Raw genomic sequence first — 17,905 nt, 5'->3', positions numbered from 1 at the left:
TACTACAACCAGCTTCTGGGTGAACAGCCTATATGTGGGCTTGATACCAGAGAAGTTGTTGTGTTTGACTGTGGGATAATGGTTACTAAAAACAGACTATGAGAGGAAAAGATTTCAAAAATACAACACAAAATAATTGTGGGAAGAAACTGACTTTTCAAGGGATCCCGGCACTACTTTATATGCTCTGACTTTTACTAAGAAAGTAAAATTGATCTTCTGGAAGAATGTATTTTAATTGCTCTGGGCAAAGGAACTCATAATACAATACTAATTATTCATACTGTGGCGAGGAACATGAATAACAACGGGAGTTCCATTTTTTTAATACAGTGAACAGTAAGGAGTAGCCCCCGGCAATGGCCTCAGTGCTGCGTGTGTCCCCACTGTCAAATTGTCTCACAGAAACCACGTACTGGCACAAAAGGAGTATAAACTAACACGAAACCTAAATGTAACATTTGTGTAAGATCTTTTTCTCTGCCAGAATAAAGAAATCCTGGGGTGCGTAGTTGAAGTGGGGAGTGGAGGTATCTTCCCAGACACGGTCCCGAGCCTTTCCTATCATCTCGCTCATTAGTGAGGGTTTGCCTTTGCATCGAGACAAGTTGCACAAAAAATACCCAAACTTTGTTTATTTCTGCAAGCAAGTTTGAACAGAAGTATGAGCAGTTTGGATATTCTAGGGATGAGGTGCTTTCACATAGTTAAAGCATCCTTCTCACAAAATCTTCTCATCTTGCTGATACAAATAGTTTATTTAAGATGTGAAACGTGCTCCGCTGTCATAGCCTGCCAGCTTCTGCCATGTGTCGAAACAATCTGCAGAAGCAACTCAGAAAAGAAAGTTTGTGGATGCTATCAACATCATCAGCAATTAGCATATGTCAAATTTGTAAAAGGGTTCGCATCTTGTGTGAAAAACTTTTAAGGCTCTGCAAATTGAAATGACTAAAATCACAGCTTGAAACACAACAGTTTCTGTGAGGACACTGAGCAATTGCTCGTTTATTTTAGAAAAGGGAGACGGTGAAGGGAGGTTTCTGCAGAAGGGAAGGTAAACGGCCTCAAGTTGTGCCAGGGGAGGTTTAGGATGGATATTAGGAAAAATTTCTTCACTGAAAGGGTTGTCAAACATTGGAACAGGCTGCCCCGGGAAGCGGTGGAGTCGCCATCCCTGGAGGCATTTAACAGACATGTAGATGTGGTGCTGGGGGACACAGTTTAGTGGTGGTTTTGTCATTGTTGATGGTTGGACTCGATGATCTTAAAGGTCCCTCCCAACCAAAATGATGCTGATTGTAAACCTGTTTTACCTCAAACCAGGTCAAGAAGGAGAGGCAGGCACCTGGGAAATGGGAGAAGCTATCCACCTAAAAATACAGGCCTAAGAAGGAGAGCAGGGGGAAAAAGGTGATTTATCTTATTCCTCATGTAATTTATTAAAAGGTACCAAACGAGTCACTGAAGCTGTGATCTTATGCTGATTTGGCAAAATGTAATAATGGTCGCTGATGAGGTTAAGGATGCTGACGCTGTCCTACATCTGAGAAGCGATGCATTGCAAAACCCTGTCTGTGTCAGTTTAGCTACCGCTGCCGGCAGGCCTCACGCCCCCAGGCCGGGGATCCCCGCGCCAGCTGTGACCCACAGCGGCTCTGCTAACGCAGCGCCGTACCCGGGACGGCTTCCTCTACGTGTTCAAAAGCAGGGAGGACGGCAAGTTAAGCAAAACAGGAAAAAAAACCCAAACAAACCCAAAGTTTTACTGAGGGCGCACCAACGCGCAGCCCCCGCACTCCACCCACTCGCGCGCACGGCCCAACGGCCGCCGCGCGCATGCGCGGGGAGGGCAGGGCAGGGGGGCGGTGCCGGGGGGCGGTGCCCGCCCTCGCGCGGTCGGAACCCGTGCTGGCGGCTGCCGGTAGCGAGCCGGACCGCAATCGGGGTCGGAGCGCGTCGCTCGCACAGCCAGGGGTCGGTGTCGTGCCGGAGTGAGGCGGCGGTTGGTCGGTTCGTCCAGCCGGCTGGCCGCCGGAAAGGGAAGGGGAGCGCGGAGGGGGGGGCCGAGCCGGGGCTGCTCCGCCCCGGTCGGCGCGGCGGACGGCAGGCAGGGACGGGCTCTCAGCGGGCTCCCGCGGGGCAGGCGGTGGCATGCACGCCTCTCCGGTGTGTCGCAGCGGGTAATGCCGCTCCCTGTCGGGTAGGGGAGGCGGGGGCGCGGGCAGCGCCGGAGGGAGCCGGTCCGGCCGGTAGCGGCTAGTGGCGGGGCCCGACCGGGGAGTCTGGGGAGGAGAGAAGCGGGAGGACATGAGCTGCCCTGCCCGTGTGTGATTGGTGGGTGACCGCGAGCTGGCCAGGTGATTGGACGGGAGCCCTGTCAGTCACTCCCCTCAGCCTCCCCTCCCCCAGGCGTCTGGCAACAGGCGCTGTCGGGGGCGGCCGGGCCGGGGGCTGCGGGCGCCGCCGGGGACTCTGCGGAACCCCCCGCCCCAGGGCGCAGGGCCCGGCCCGCGGCTGCCCTGGGGAAGGGCCGGGGAGCGGCAGGTCGGCGCGGGCCTGGGGTCTGCAGGCCCGGCTGGGAGCTGGGGGGAGGCGGACGCCCCGGGCCCTGGGCTTGGATCGCTTTGGATGTCCTGCGGCCTGTTTCCTGATTACCTTCTGATTCTTCCTTTGTCTGTCTTTCCTTCCCCCTCCTCTCCATCCCCAGGTTCTTGAGGAGTTTCTGGGTTTGGGGTTTTTTTCTCTTTTTTTTTTTTTTTTTTTTTTTTTTTTTTTTTTCGAATTCAGTGAGATCATCTCGCCTGGAGGCTGCAGGCTGTGACAGAAATGCTAAACAGCCCTGTCGTTCGGGGAGGCTCACTCATCTAAACTCCGTAGTCGTCTTGCTTGCAATCAGGTGGTAGTCTTTCAGAAAATGAATACTTAATTGAATTGGGGGTAGTAATTCATGGAGAGAGGCCAAAACCTAAAAGCATGAGGTATATGTATTGCTTAGGTAAAAATGAATGTAAGTTTTTGAGAATGGGATGAAGCAACTATGAATTAAGAACTACAGGAGCTAGTCTTGGGTTGAAAAATCTAGAAAATGTAGATAAACTATTGTCACGTGGCACCTGTTTCTTTGCAAAGGAAGAGTAATCCTGAGTCATAACTCGGTTTCGATCTCAGTTTTTTACATCTTGGTAGTTGAAACTCTTCAACTTTTCAATAGTCTGAAATATTTTATGTGCAAAGTATTTCATTTTGATATAGTTAATACTCTTCAACTTTCACTACTCTGAAACATGTTAAGTGCCAAAGTTAGTTTTGATGGCGTTTGATAAATATGGATAGTAGTTGTCATCCATGCAGTTATGTTAAACAGATGGGACAACCGAACACTGCACACTTCTTACTGTTTCTAAGTGAGTCATTTAAAGAGTGTGACTAATCATCCTACCATACAGTTGTCAACAAAACAGTAATTTTTTTCTACCACCCACAAAATCTGAAGAAGAGATTTCCAGATTTTCTGTGGATTAGAAGTGAAAAGTAAAGAACCTCTCTTTTGAACAACAGTTTAAATTTAGATTGAGGGGGACTACATGTGGTGGATTTTTCATCTTAAGAATTTATGTGTCTTTTTTTCTGTGCAGCAATACACAGGAAGTCGGTTAGCTTACTATGGTGACTGACTAAGTAACATGTTAGTTGTTTTAAGACTTTCATCTAAATAGAAACCTTACATGAAACTAAATGATTTTTTTTTCTGTCCGATTTCCCATCCCAGCTTTATTTATCTCAAGTTGTAAGCAATGTGGGACAGAGGCACTTTAATATTAATTGCAGTATGGATTGGGTATTTTCATGATAATAGTCAAGTGATGGGTGTCATCAGGGTAATAAATGCTAACTGTGTGTTGAGGGGGGAGGAATTACATTGTTTTGAGGAAACCAGGGTAGTAAGACAAAGAGCTGGCTGAGAAATTTATGTTTAGAAATGTGATAGGAGAAGGGACCTGATTTGAACGTAACCCTTATAGGAAATGGAAGTCAGTGATTACCTACAGCTTGGGATGCTGAACCAAAAAAGTCACGGTAAATTTAACCCCCCCACAAATACTAGGGGAATAGAAAATGTCTTGAAAGGGAGATATTATGATTTGATTTATTTCAGGTTCAGTGAGTTAAAGAGCTAGGAAGGAAGTATTAAATACATTGAAACTCAGTGTTGGACACAGGAGGCAGATGAGTGTAAAAATTGATTGGGAAGAGATGTTTAGAAGTGGTTACCGTGGGGGGTGGGGAAGGGAAGGGAAGAAGTAGCATATGGGGTGGAAAATAAGGAGACCGAGGATGCATCAGAGTGGATCCCACAAAGAACATAAGAAAGGTATATTAAATGTATGCCAGCTTCTGCTGTTGGCAAATACATTTTTCTTATTCTTAATATCTGTTGGCAGCATTGATAAAGATTTACTCTTTATTGAATGTATGTCTAATAGTTAGCTGGTTTGGTCTGTTTGTTGTCTCATCACCTTTCCTGTGAAGACTTATTACTAATTACGGAAGTGTGCTGAGAATGCTGTTCTGTGTATTCCCTATAATTAATACTTGAATGACTTTGATACCTTGGTGAATTGACAGAAAAATGTATTTACCCAATAACTTTATTTTCATGCATAAGCAGAATGGTGCCATATGCTTGGCTTTTTTGGCCTCGTGATCTCTTTAGAGAAGTGATCTTTTCTGTCAGGTGTTTGCCTCAGCAGGTGTTCCAAGTGTCTTTTGCTAAATGGGAAGCCCCATTGAAAGGATGACACTTTTATCTTCTTTCAAATTGAATGTTGAAAAACAGGTTTTATTTAGGAAATAGAAAAGTTGGGGAGTGCTCTGAGAGCTGATTGGTTAGGACCCTGTCCTGGGCCAGAGAGAGCTGGTAATGGCATGGAAATCAACAGAAATGATGCCTGCCTCTGATACTGGAAGATTATTCACACCTTCTAATAGTGTGGTCCCACTAGTTAAATATTTGGAAAGTGTTGCAGAACTGTGAGTAAAGTATAGCCCTTTCTGTTTTACACCAGTTTCCTGGAGATGGATATCCTTTTGTTAGCTAATCCTTGGATTAGAGATTGCAAGGAAAATATACCAGTAATGTCGTCATGTTGAAAGAGTCAATTCTGCCAAAAATGTATCTGTAGGTTTTGTGACATAGGAGAGGTGGTACCGACTGAGATAGTAATGTAGTCTTAACTGCTTATCAGCAAATGTTTCAAGTGGAAGATAGTCTTGTCTAAAGCAGTGTCTGTGGTTGTCAGAAGTCTATGTAGGGTTATTTCAGTCCAATAATTAGAGAACAATGTTTTCAGTGACATTTCAGCTTTTAAAGTACTTCATGCTGCTGTTGTATTTTACTTGGGAGAAGGGAAATAAATGTTATGTTATTCCTTTAACTTTCTAGAATATCCTTATTTAGCTAAAAAACCCAAAAACATCATTGCTCTTTTATTTTAAAGTTGCTGTACCAACTGGTGTGTCCTTTCAGTGAGCAAAGGGGACTTCTAGCTGTTTTTGAGCAAGGTAGAAGCAAAATATTTGCATGATAAACTACACTGTTGACTTGGCAAGTAACATGGAGCTTGGTTCATCTTAATCATCTTTAGCTATTAATAAACTAATTTAATTGGAAAGGCTGGGAACTTTTTACTGTAAATTAGGTAAATTCTTACTGTAATTACTGTGCAGTCTAACCTTCTGGTTTTGTTCAGGACAGCCTGGCATTATCATTATGGATCGCTTTCGGCACCGTGCAGGAAATGGCAATGAGCAGGCATCATCGAGAGGGCCTAGTCGTGGGGAAGATGAGAGACAGCGACAGCTGGAGCGCCTCAGCAGGGAGGAGGCCTATTACCAATTCATTAATGAACTCAATGAAGATGACTACAGGTTAATGAGAGACAGCAACCTGCTTGGCACACCTGGTAAGATGTGGGTACCTTCAGTAGAAAGATGTAATGTGAAGTAACACTGCTGCTGTCAGGCACCGCATGTGGTTGTATGACTCGAGTAGCCTGAGTTCTGTGGCTTTGTAGAAAGGAAGAACCCCTCCATTTCCATTCAAAAATTAATGATATCCAGTTAAAATTAACAAATTATATTTTTAGTCTGTCTTTATCTGTTTAACTCCTTCAGATGCAACATCTCCATATACAGGTAATATCCAAACCCAAATAATTAACATCTGGTACACTAAAGTATATCTGTTGGTACGTGGCAATTTTGGGGGCCTCTGAGTTGTTGCTGCAAGTTGCTTTGAGTTTTTGCTGGAAGTTGGCATGCTCTTGACATGCATTCAGCATCTTTTTCTTTCCCCCACCCTAGTACCTACTTCCTCTGTTATCTGCGTACCTGCGTTATAGTCTCACACTAGTGCTGTTTTATTTTTGGTTTCATTAGTTTTACCTTATTTCTGAAGATTTGCCTTCAGATAGAAAATATTGTTATTTCTGCATGGCTGTGTTGAGCTAATAATAATGTCTTATCTATTAGCATTACAAAAATGAAATTATTTCAGGGGAAATAACAGCAGAAGAGCTGCATCAGCGCTTGGAGGGGGCTAAGGAGCGTCTGGCATCACAGACTGATCTGAATAACAGAGAAGGTGAAGGCAGAACTGTTGGAGGTAAACATTCTTCATTTGTTTATATCGATACACAGAGTATGTGATGGATAAATATTGTTCTGTACAAATAGTTAAAAGAAAGACTGGATTTCAGTACCAGCCATTTCAAGTCTTGTTTTTTCATTGTGCCTCTATGGATTGTTTTCAAGGTAAGAGAGATTTCCTAATGATATGAAAACAAACTTGAAATACTTCATGAAAAATTACTTACATCAGCCGCAATTTACTTTCTTCTCTTTACCTGGTTTCCCTTTTCTAGTAAACTTAATGTCACAAAAATAATTTTCATTCTTCTAATTAAGAAGTTTTGTCATGTATTAGAGGAGTTGGAACAGGAAAGAAGTTAACTGTGAAACAGTTAATGTCTCCACTGTTTTGTTGTTTTTGTTTCATTTGCATTTGTTTTAATGGAATGAGGCTTTTATTCTGTGCGCTGTTTGCCTTCACTTCCCCAGCAATATTGGCTTAATTGTTTGGCCAACTCTAGTCAGATTTAGGAGACAAATTAGCAACTTGGAAATAAAGATACCAAAGTTCTTGCAGGTTTCATGAAAGTAGGGAGATGACGGATCTTAATCTTACCCCTTCAAGGGAAAACCTTCACTGTGATCATGACCGTTGGCTTTCTTCATACGTGAAGTTAGCATTAACCACAATGGTTGCGTCTGTTCTTGAGCTTATAGTTGGAGAGATTTGGGAACGGAGCTGTGGATATTGTAGTAGGAGAAGAGTATATCTGCACAAAAGGAACAAATCCGTTAAAACCATGCATCATTTATTCTGCTACTTATAGAATACAATTTTTTTAAATGTTTGCCAGAAGAAGACAAAATCTAAAATCTGTCGTACTTCTCCTTGCTTTAGCAAAATTAGTTGACAAGGATACCCTCAAATTGATAGCTTAAGCGAGGGATGGATATTGGATAAATACAACTAACTTTGGACTGCCTGAATCTGAAAACTTTCTCAGAAGAGGCCATCTGGGCACTTTAATTTGTCTGTGTATCTGCTGGTGAGACAAAAATTCTGATGAGTTTTGCTGATGTTTTTACATACAGCATATTTTCATCAAAATTGCGTTAGCATAGCAAGGTAGCTGTCCTGCTACTGTAATGTTTCTGAAGTCAGAGCCCAGCAAACATAGAGGATTTGGAGTACATTGTAGTATGCTGAGTGTGCAGTTGTATGAATGCTTGCAATTCTTTGTTTCTTTCAGATTCTGATGTTCTTGGAGAAAACTCAAATGGTGACTCTTTGCTTGAATGGCTGAACACATTTCGTCGCACAGGAAATGCCACTCGCAGTGGACAGAATGGGAACCAAACCTGGAGAGCCGTGAGTCGAACAAATCCAAACAGTGGGGAGTTTCGATTTAGTCTTGAAATCAACATAAATCATGAGCATAACAGTTCTGAAACTGCTGGTGAGGAGTATGATAGTAGCAGAACATCTTCAGATAGAAGACATCAAAGAGCTGTCAGTCCAGTAACATCACGAACGAGGAGCAGGACTGCAAGAGAGGCAAACAGTGAGGCTTCAAGCACTGCAAGGACCAGGTCTGTAAGAAGTTCTGTGGCACAAAGCTCTGAAGCAGCCTCTCATCCAGTCTTGGGGAGGCTCAGGAGTAGAACGAGGGAGTTGACAGGCCTTTCCCAAACAAATAGTGCACATAATAATTCTGCAGCTACTGGTGAACAAAGAGAAACGCAAGAAAGAGGTACTTCTACAGGAGTCAGAAGAGGTAGAGCTAGAACTACTGTTCAGATGAGTGCAAACCAAAGACTAGAAATTCTGCGGCTGAGGTCTACTTTAAGTAGCCGAAGCCGCTCTCCGCTGCAAAGGCAAGGCGATACTGAGGAACACGTGCAGAGGCAGGATAGAAATGCACAGCAAGCCAACAGAAGTAGAAGACAAACAGCTCGGCCTTCTCCACAGCCTGACGAAGAACAAGCAAGAGGTAACACTCAGACTTCTCAACCGTCTGGTGTAGCCCCATCCTCAGGAGTGACTTTGGGAGAGGAGGAATCTAGTAGGCCAGTAGCTGCTGTCAGAAGGCATCCAACAATTACGTTAGATCTTCAGGTGAGAAGAATTCGTCCTGGAGAAAACAGAGATCGGGACAGTATTGCCAGTAGAACTCGTTCTAGAGTAGGAATGTCAGAAAACACAGTTACCTTTGAAAGTGACAGTGGGGGATTTCGGCGTACAATATCACGATCAGAACGTGCGGGTATTCGAACCTACGTTAGCACTATACGGATACCTCTTCGTCGGATTTCAGAAACTGGGCTTGGGGAACCTTCATCAGTGGCTCTTCGATCAATCCTTAGACAAATTATGACAGGCTTTGGAGAACTGAGTTCTTTAATGGAAACTGAATCTAACTCAGAAGTGCAAAGAGGTGGTCATCGCTTAGCGGATCTACAGTCAGAGCAGAGTAACTTAAGTTCAGCAAACCGTAGCAGTGATCCACGTGAGATTTCATCTAGAAATGGGCATGCAGTAGAAGGCAGCAGGGAAACAAACAGACAGAGTTATGATACTCGACGCTATGGTCGCAGTAATGAAAACCAAGATAACAGGCGATCTCAAGATGCTAACAACCTAGTGGAAAATGGAACGCTGCCCATACTTCGACTTGCCCACTTCTTCTTGCTGAATGAAGACGACGATGACGATCGTTTAAGAGGTTTAACCAAAGAGCAGATTGACAATCTTTCTACCCGGAGCTATGGGGATACTCACACTGAAAATGAAATGAGTAAAACGTGTAGTGTTTGCATTAATGAGTATGTGACAGGGAATAAGCTAAGGCAGTTACCTTGTATGCATGAATTTCATATTCATTGTATTGATCGCTGGCTTTCTGAAAACTCTACTTGCCCAATTTGTCGGCAGCCTGTATTGGGGTCTAATGCCACAGACAATGGCTAACATTATTTATACTGCTCAGTACTCAAGGATTTGCTTTTGCTCTACTTATGATGAGCCAGATGGAATTAATTGACTTACATAGGGGTCCATTTGTGTGGGGAGTTTTGTTAAATTTCTTTAAAAATAATAGGGAACTTGTCTAAATCTAGCAATGTAAATACTATTTTTCTCCAAGTGCAGACCTAGGAGTACACATAGAACCAAATAATATCAGTAAAGTTTATATTTTTTTAGGTAATTTTGTTATGCTAAGCACTTTTGTAAATACAGAAATGCAATAGTTAATCAGTCCTGCTTAATGTATGTTTTTTTAACAGTGTAATGGACTTGCTTTATTTAGATTACGAATTGTTTCACACAGACCCACCACTGTGTTGAAAAATTAGTGTCTAAATAGCCATTCATTAGCTTTTTGTTCTAAGAACAATTTCTTTTACAGAGAGTCTCTTGCTGGAAATGTTTGCTAAAGATATTTAAGTTACTTGAAGTGCTCATTTTAATAGACAGTATATTTTTTCTTTGAAATATCCTTTCCAAAAAAACTTGCCAATTTGGTTCTGTTTAAAAAAAATTTATGGCAATTTTTGCATGTGGTTTTACACAATGCTTAAGGCTGATGAGTTCATATTCAAAAGTGGATGGGTTAGTGACATTATAAAATGTACATAATTAAATGCTGTCTTTGACAATCGCTGTCTTTTCAATGCAGACAGCAATCAAATCAATGATAATTCCAAGAGGGCGTGTCTTACCGAACATGATATTTGCTCAAAGAATAAATGAGCACTGAGGAAGCCTTTTTGCTCTTCCAAATTACTCAATTGATATTCATGGGTTTTTAACCGCCTTAGTTTAAAGAGGAAACTATTTCCTTGACCATTATATTGTCTACAATATGCATGATTTCTGCATCCTACTCAGAAAACAAAAAAAAAGGCTTGAAGTGTTTTTGTACAGAAATTTAAGGTACACGTATAATATTAGTCCTCTTAAAACATGTCTGAGGACCGAATGGCAAAAGACACTAAAAAGAACAAAATAAGCTTCCCTTAAACTCCCCAGATTACTGTATAATTAGATATTAAACTTTATACCAATAACTTAATAAGGAAATAAAGTTGTGAAGTAAATAATTAAGGCTTTGTGTGAATTCCTGTTGAACCATATCCTGTAGAGAAGATTCTTGATGTTCAGTCTCAGTTTTCACTTTATTCTTTCCCTGGTTTTCCCCAGCTGTGTCCCTGCCTTTCCACGATGTGTGTGTGAGCTGCTATGGTAGATGAAAATGCAAGGCAAAGCGCTCCTGGGGCTTCTGGAAGTAAGCTGAAAGTTAGAAAGCTCATCTTATGAGCAATGTGCATCTTGATCCTTTGAGAAAGGCAGCTGTGCCATACACTTACGTGTGTATGTTCTGAGCGGTAGAAAGAGTACTTAAAGTGAAGAAGTCCTGCTGACTTTCTCTGCCTATAGACAGCCTTGACAAATGCACTTCTGTGCCAGGTGCTTCAGTTAAAACATCCGTTCATGACATCCTTGAAGGGAAACTATAAAATCCCATGTTAAGCTGCCGGATGTCTACTTCAGTTTTACAGGTGGAAAAATTTGTGTCAAAACTTCCACAGAAGTGCTTTGTATTCCTAAAAGTAGCTCTACGAAATTCTCTGATGAGATTTAGATGAGTTTAAGGATATGATTAAGATCTCTGATGTGATTTGGACAGCTAATTATTGCAAATCTTGTTGACACTTTTCTTGAGTGCCTCCTTAGCCATATTAAAGAGTGAGGAAATTTAAACAAGATTATCAGAACTAGCTTATTTTACATTGCATTATTTTTTTTCTGTTAGCTCCTGATATTGACAGTATCTACATACACGTGTGGCTTCTGTTACTTCCTTGTCTCCGTATGTTTTTCCATTATATTTCAAAGCTGCCTAACTCAAGTGACACATTTATAGAAACCTGCCTTGGCTCACCATTGCCTTGCTGATCACCTCGTCAAAGGTCAGTTTTAACTTAAGTCCTTACTATAGGGGACTCTTTTTTTTTTTTTTTTTTTTTTTTTTCTTTGTATTGCCTGTTTTAACTAACTAGTTGGAATCCTGCTCAACTGCTACACTAATGCACTAGAGGTAAAGGGAGATTCCCTGGGCTGCCTTTCATTCAAATGGAATTTTCTTGTACAAAATCTTGTACGTGGTTCAAGACAAGATCCTGTGTGACAGGGTAGGTGTAACTGAGCTGCTGTGTGGGAATATCCAAAAGCACAGTGAGAGCTTTCTATAGAAATCATAGGCTATTGGATAGGAAACATGCATTTCCTATCGCTTTTCAAACCCATCTGTTTCCTTGATCTCTGTAGCTTCCCACTGCAGAGCTATAATACAGTTTGTCTTTTGTGAGAAGTATTTGTTTTATACTTGCTTTTTAGTAGCTTAATTTAAGATCCCTCGTTCTTTTTATATAGAAGCTATTATTTTTTAACTGTACTTGTTGCTCTTCTGAAATGGGAGGACTGGTTCTGCAGAATTCAACACGTGGATGCACTCGGCATTATGTGGTGATATAACTTTTTTTTTTCTTCTCTGTGATGTTCTAAATAATTTCTAATACTCGGGGTTTGCTTTTGATTGCTGCTCAACACTGAGCTGATATCTTCATAAGTTTTGCAAAAAGATTTCACAATCACTTCCCTGAATGTTAATTGCTAATTTAGAATGGATTGTTGCATGCTCTTTTTTGTGTGTATTTTTTTCTCTTACTTTGTATGTTGTGCAAGTCATATTTTCTCTGCCCTTTTGTCATCCTGCGCACCCTGCCTCCTGTGATTTGTCTTTGCTTCTAATAGCCCAGTAATTCTGTACCATTTGCAGATTTTATCACTTGTTACATATTTCTTTTTTCTGATTATTGATAAGTATGTCGCATACCACAGGTATTTAACTAGAAATGCCTTCTAATTGAAAGTTTAACCATTTATTTCTAGCTACTTAATCAGCAAACTTGTAATTTTTTCAGTAAAAGGGGACTAGAGGTAAACACATGAAGAATTTAATAAAATAAATATGGTAATGTCCTGGTTTGAGGTAAAACAGAACGAATTTTCTGATTTGTAATTTTACTTTTTAGGTGGGCCTCTTCTAACTGACTAAAGTCTGAAATTAACAGCGTATTGTTCAGAAACTGTTCGCTCTCATAGTGATAAGACCTGATTACACCAAGGAGTGGTATGCAGAGGGGCTCTTGCTTACACTTATTGCTATAACAACCAAGGTCACCTAACTTCGCTGTTTGCCCTGTTAGATGGTCGGAAGCGGAGAAGCGTAGAGGGGACCCACCTGCAGGGAGGAGCAGACGGGACGGGTGACCCAAAACTGACCAACAGGGTATTCCATCCCACCTGCATCACGCTGAGTATAAAAGCTGAGGGATCAAAGGGGCAAGGCTGCTCTGGCTCGCCTTTTCTTCAATGGCTGACCTCTGAGGAGGACCCTGTCTCTTCGTCTGCCTTTGATCCCAATCTGAGCATTCCTGACTCTAGTTCTGGAATTCAGCTCCCGGGATCATCATCCTGGGAGCTGGATATGGTTTTGTATGTATTGTATACTTTTTTCTTTATTTTTTTGTTATTCTATTTCCATTAAAGTAGTTTAGTTCTTTTTCTAAACTCATAAATCTCCTTATCTTTTCCTCTCGTCTCTGAGGAGGGGGGAGGAGGGCCATCTGTTGTTCTGATTGGCCAGTCTGCCCCAAACCATGACAGGTAATTGTCCTTAACCTGATACTTCTTGAGGAGAACTTGAAAGCCAAGCAGAGCACTGGTAGAATGAAGCTGATTTGTTATTAAGTTCCTTTAGTTACTGCTGAATTCCATCTGATTAGATGAACTAACCACATGTTTTATCCTTTCTCTTGCTTATAAAAGGGGTGAGGAGAGGAGTAATACTTACTCTTCACATATTTCATGGAAAGGTGCAGTAGCCTTTGCCTATATCCTCCTTCACAGGACAGCCTTATAATATTACTACAGAAGGCATAAACATCAGATGATGGGGATTTTTGTGGCGGCTTTCCTCCAGTGAGCGCAGGTTGCAGCAGCAGCAAGATCAGGGCAGCAGTGGGGGGTGTAGCCAGGCCCCAGCAGGTCGTTAGGGTTGCCACTGATGAATAGGTGATGGCTGTGCTGCTCGCTCATGGTGCCATGTCTTGGCTGTAGCCAGTGTCAGCGTGATTAGAGCAGGGGCAGGGAGGTACCTTTCCGCATGTGACAGCAGCTGTTTAATTTGGTGAGCAGACGGTTTAGCGCTACCAGTTCAAGATGAAGCAGTGCCTGTCGGCGGGCGCAGTGGGAGCTGTGGCAGCGTGGGTGTGCCAGCTCCCAGCCGAACAGAAAGTGGAAGATTTTCATCGGCAGCACATAACGTGCACTGATCTAGTCCAAGGGACAATAATGCCTGTCTGGTGTGGACCAAGAACGCTTACTCATCAGGGCACAGGCTTACGCGGAGCAAGTCTGGAGCTTTTGTGTCTGTCATAGCAGTCAAAGGGAGGTTGCATCCAATTCTGTGTAACTCCAGGTGGCCGGAGTGTTTTTGCAGCCTGTTGATTCATCTTATTGTGAAGGTTAACGTACAGGGAAGATCTTACAAAAGACTACGTGACATAAGTAATGATGCCTACTGGATGTAAAAGATTTGAAGCTTTTGAACTACAGTCAAGGGAATAGGGTGCTCTTAGGTCGGGGTAATGAACCTCTTCAAACAGAGCCAGACCACCACTGGTGGCACTGGTGTGCAGCACAAGGGAAAAGACAGCTGAGCACTCACGCGTCTGTGCGGAAACAAAACGTTCAGTCGCTGAGCAGGACGACAGCTGGGAAATGTGAGAATGAAGGTTGCCTGTGGCACCCGAGGTCAGCTTTCTAGTGCCTCTCCGTGCTGATGTTATCTCTCCCCGCAAATGCGGCCTCTCAGAGCAGCAGCTGGGTCAGGTTCACTTACTGACCTGTGAACAAATTTTTCCTTGTCTCTTGTTATATGCCTTGGGGTGTTTTTTACTCCATGCTTTTAAATTCCTGTCTTTAAAGGAAGGATCTACGTCTTCATGTATTATTTCATGATGCTTATTGTTCATCGTGATTTTTCTTAATACTTTTGTAAGAGAAGGATCTGCTTTGTGCTTAGAAATTTTACTCTTTTTTTTTTTTTTAAATAAGCATCTATTTCTCCATCTGACTGTCTTCTATTCAGGTATTTAATAGGACGTAGCTTACATAAACATAATTGTATGGCTTGTAAGAAAATGTTACAGAAGGTGTTAAAGATGAGCAGCATTATACCCTCAAACTAGAGGAAATGGCTTCTAAGCCATCTTTGGTTGATCTCCAGTAGACATTTGCTATTGGTCATCTCCTGCTCCAGCATGCACCACTATTGGTACTGGCATCAGGCTGGCTTTATCTCTGGAACGCATGAGTGACATGTTAAATGACTTTTATTGATGACATTAAGTAATTTATTTCTATGATAAGAAATAGAAAAATTAGGTAGAAGTTTTAAAAATAACAATTTACTTCCATTGAAATATTAAATTCAGGTCAACTGGCAGCACTAACCCAGAGCCTCTCCAGAAAGCCTTAATGCTGAAAACAACCCAGAGAGCCGGACTGGACGGGGCCCTTGGAAAGATACAGAGACTGAACAGGCTGAGATAATACATTTTTCCATTTCTTACATGTGTGATGCTATCAGTGACTTTATGGCTGCTATTATGGCCCTGTATGCCTCTCTAATAGCCTCTTCTTTAAAAATGTATGATGTAGAAATGTGTTCCTGTGTTACCAAATAACTGGAAATGGGGCAGAAGTGGTTTAATTTCATCCCATTCCTCAGACTCTTTGCAACTTCCTTTTCCTTCCCTTCTGTATTCCTTCAATCTTTTTGTACACCTGTAACCATTTCCAAGCTTTTTTTTCACTCATTCATCTTAGGAACAGACTATTTCTGCAAAGTACTTTCCCCTGGCACTACTGAAAAGTTCGTGTGAGTCATGTACATGTCTAGAAATGGGGAGACATTTGGGATAACAGGGCTATCACTCCTGGTTTTCATAGTCTCAGGGTTTATTGGACGCAGTGTATCCCAGAATAGCTCCAAAACTAATACAAGGACATCATACTGGTATTGTGTTTCAATAGGTCTGTGACATGCTTGTACCATAACAGTGATGTTTGCTTTACACTGCACCATAAACCAGAAAAGCAATGCCAGAGAACTGTTGAGCAACAACGTGTATTCACAGCGCTGTGACCGAGAGGTTGGTCAGACACTCTAATCTGAATTAACCAAAATAATGCAAGAATTGTGCAGTGGCATTGCCACGGTAGGTTGCACAACCTCTCTTGGCTTGACTCAATGTCAAGTGGTTATTCTGCTCGTTTTTTAGATCTTTAGAAATACAAGGAGGGAATTAGTTAATTAGGTGTCTTGTTGTCTGATACACAACTGAATTATAAAGGTAGCCTTTTCATCTAAAAACAATAGCTAAATGGAACATGAAATATGATAGTTCGGAACATAAGGACTGGGTTATCAGGCTGGTTTTGGCATCAAGCATCTTGCTAAGCCACAGGTGTGGTTAAATTATGTTAATATGACAATAAGGTTTGGCTTAGCTCTGGCATAACCATGGCTGAATTTGTATAGGCAAGCGGAGTTGCCCAGCCTAGTTCTATTAATATAAGGCAGACAGTATGAAAAATAATTATTTAAGTACATAAAGGAATCGGAGGCATGTGTGAGAGGACAGTTTTCTGGAGTTACTGACACAACAATTAGCACCATGTGCAAATTTGGAAGTATGAAAGGAGATGGTAAATTATAGCAGGTCACGTTCTGCCCCTTCATGCTTTTGCCTTGGTGGGAAATAATTGTTTTTAAAAGCTGGTGTGTTTCCCCATGGCCAAGCTCCTGCTGAAGTAAGCCTGTGCAGTCATGGAGTAACTACCAAGTGATTGATCAGAGCCCAACCACCCTGGTGAGGAAATCAACCTGACTACCAGGCCAATGAGGAAGGGTGTGGGGAGGGACATGAGAACCTGCCACCAAGCAATGAAGTGATAGACGGGCTTGGTAAGCAGAGCGGGCAGGGTGATGTGGACAGGAGAAACCTCGTAATCAACAGATGGGAGTTGAAGTGGGATCACTCCAGGTGTGTGCCCACAAGTAAGGAAGTGCCTACAGGCCAGCATGGTGGGGACAGCTGTCACACCTTCCCTGGGCAATCGTCAGCTGAAGCGCCTGCAGAGCAGCGCACGCAGCACAGGGAGCGAGCAGGAGGAATGAGAGGTCTGCGTGCCGTTACAGGGCTATGAGCTCATCAGGATCACAGAGACATGGAGGAGTGCTGCAATGGATGGATGTGGGCTCTTTAGGAAGGACAGACCAGGACGGGGACAGGGAGGTGCTGCCCTTTGTGTGCAAGAGCAGCAGGAATGCACGAGCTCTGTGCTGGGATGGATGAGGAGCCAGCTGAGAGCCCATGGGGCACAACTAGTGGGCAGACCAACATGGTTGATGACGTAGGTGTCTACTATAGACCACCTGATCAGGAAAAAGAAGTAGATAATTGGCTTCTTCAGATAATTGGAAGAAGCCTCACATTCACAGGCCCTGGCCCTCATGTGGGAATTCAACCAGCCTGATATCTGCTGGAAGAGCCATGCAGCACAACACAAACAGTTCAGGAGATTTCGTGATTACCATTTCACAAATCATAGTGAGCATTCTTGCCAGTTTCCTCACTCCTTCAAAATTTAAGGACTACTTCTTGCAACATACACCCCTGAAATGAAACACTGACGTTAAGTTGATTCAGGGTTTGTAGGATTTTCCAGTTCCTAAAAAGGCTTTTAGACCTGACTCTCCTTTTGGGTGCGCTTGCCAGACATCACTGCAGTCTGCAGCGTTTTATGGGGGAGAGGGGCCAAATGGCAAAAAGCTCTGCAGTAAACACAAAATCACAGAATGGTAGGGGCTAGAAGGGACCTCTGGAGATCATCTAGTCCACCCCCCCTGCCAGAGTAGGGTCACCTAGAGCAGGTTGCGCAGGAACACGTCCAGGCGGGTTTGGAATGTCTCCAGAGATGGAGACTCCACCACCTCTCTGGGCAGCCTGTGCCAGTGCTCTGCCACCCTCAGGGTAAAGAAGTTCCTCCTCACGTTGAGATGGAAATTCTGTGTTCCAGCTTGTGTCCATTGCCCCTCGTCCTGTCACCAGGCACCACTGAAGAGTCTGGGCCCATCCT

At 42.8% G+C, this 17,905-nt stretch overlaps 1 protein-coding gene across 9 annotated transcripts; it reads left to right on the top strand.

The window, feature by feature from the left end:
* Positions 1 to 1,871: 1,871 nt before the first annotated feature.
* Positions 1,872 to 10,734, top strand: RNF6 (ring finger protein 6). Of its 9 annotated transcripts, none has more exons than XM_063331516.1 (5): positions 1,959 to 1,977; positions 2,791 to 2,899; positions 5,754 to 5,966; positions 6,560 to 6,667; positions 7,884 to 10,734. In XM_063331516.1, exons 3-5 carry the CDS (start codon positions 5,774 to 5,776, stop codon positions 9,599 to 9,601), a joined length of 2,019 nt encoding a protein of 672 aa, XP_063187586.1. In that variant the 5' UTR covers positions 1,959 to 1,977; positions 2,791 to 2,899; positions 5,754 to 5,773; the 3' UTR covers positions 9,602 to 10,734. The 9 variants fall into 9 exon arrangements, with proteins under 9 accessions (XP_063187597.1, XP_063187625.1, XP_063187586.1 ...); XM_063331495.1 differs by having other exon boundaries at positions 1,960 to 1,977; positions 2,791 to 4,375; XM_063331536.1 differs by having other exon boundaries at positions 1,963 to 1,977; positions 5,759 to 5,966.
* Positions 10,735 to 17,905: the final 7,171 nt, after the last annotated feature.

This window comes from Chroicocephalus ridibundus, chromosome 1, assembly GCF_963924245.1.
Source record: "Chroicocephalus ridibundus chromosome 1, bChrRid1.1, whole genome shotgun sequence".
NCBI classification, from domain to species: Eukaryota; Metazoa; Chordata; class Aves; order Charadriiformes; family Laridae; genus Chroicocephalus; species Chroicocephalus ridibundus.
This window is presented reverse-complemented; position numbering and strand designations above follow the sequence as displayed.

Excerpts from the sequence above, each read along its gene's own strand:
- RNF6 (XM_063331495.1), top strand. The coding sequence starts at position 4,312 with ATGGGGTGGAAAATAAGGAGACCGAGGATGCATCAGAGTGGATCCCAC. Across the intron at positions 4,376-5,753 it reads CCACAAAGAACATAAGAAAG|GACAGCCTGGCATTATCATT; the intron begins GTATATTAAATG and ends GGTTTTGTTCAG. Across the intron at positions 6,668-7,883 it reads TGAAGGCAGAACTGTTGGAG|ATTCTGATGTTCTTGGAGAA; the intron begins GTAAACATTCTT and ends TGTTTCTTTCAG.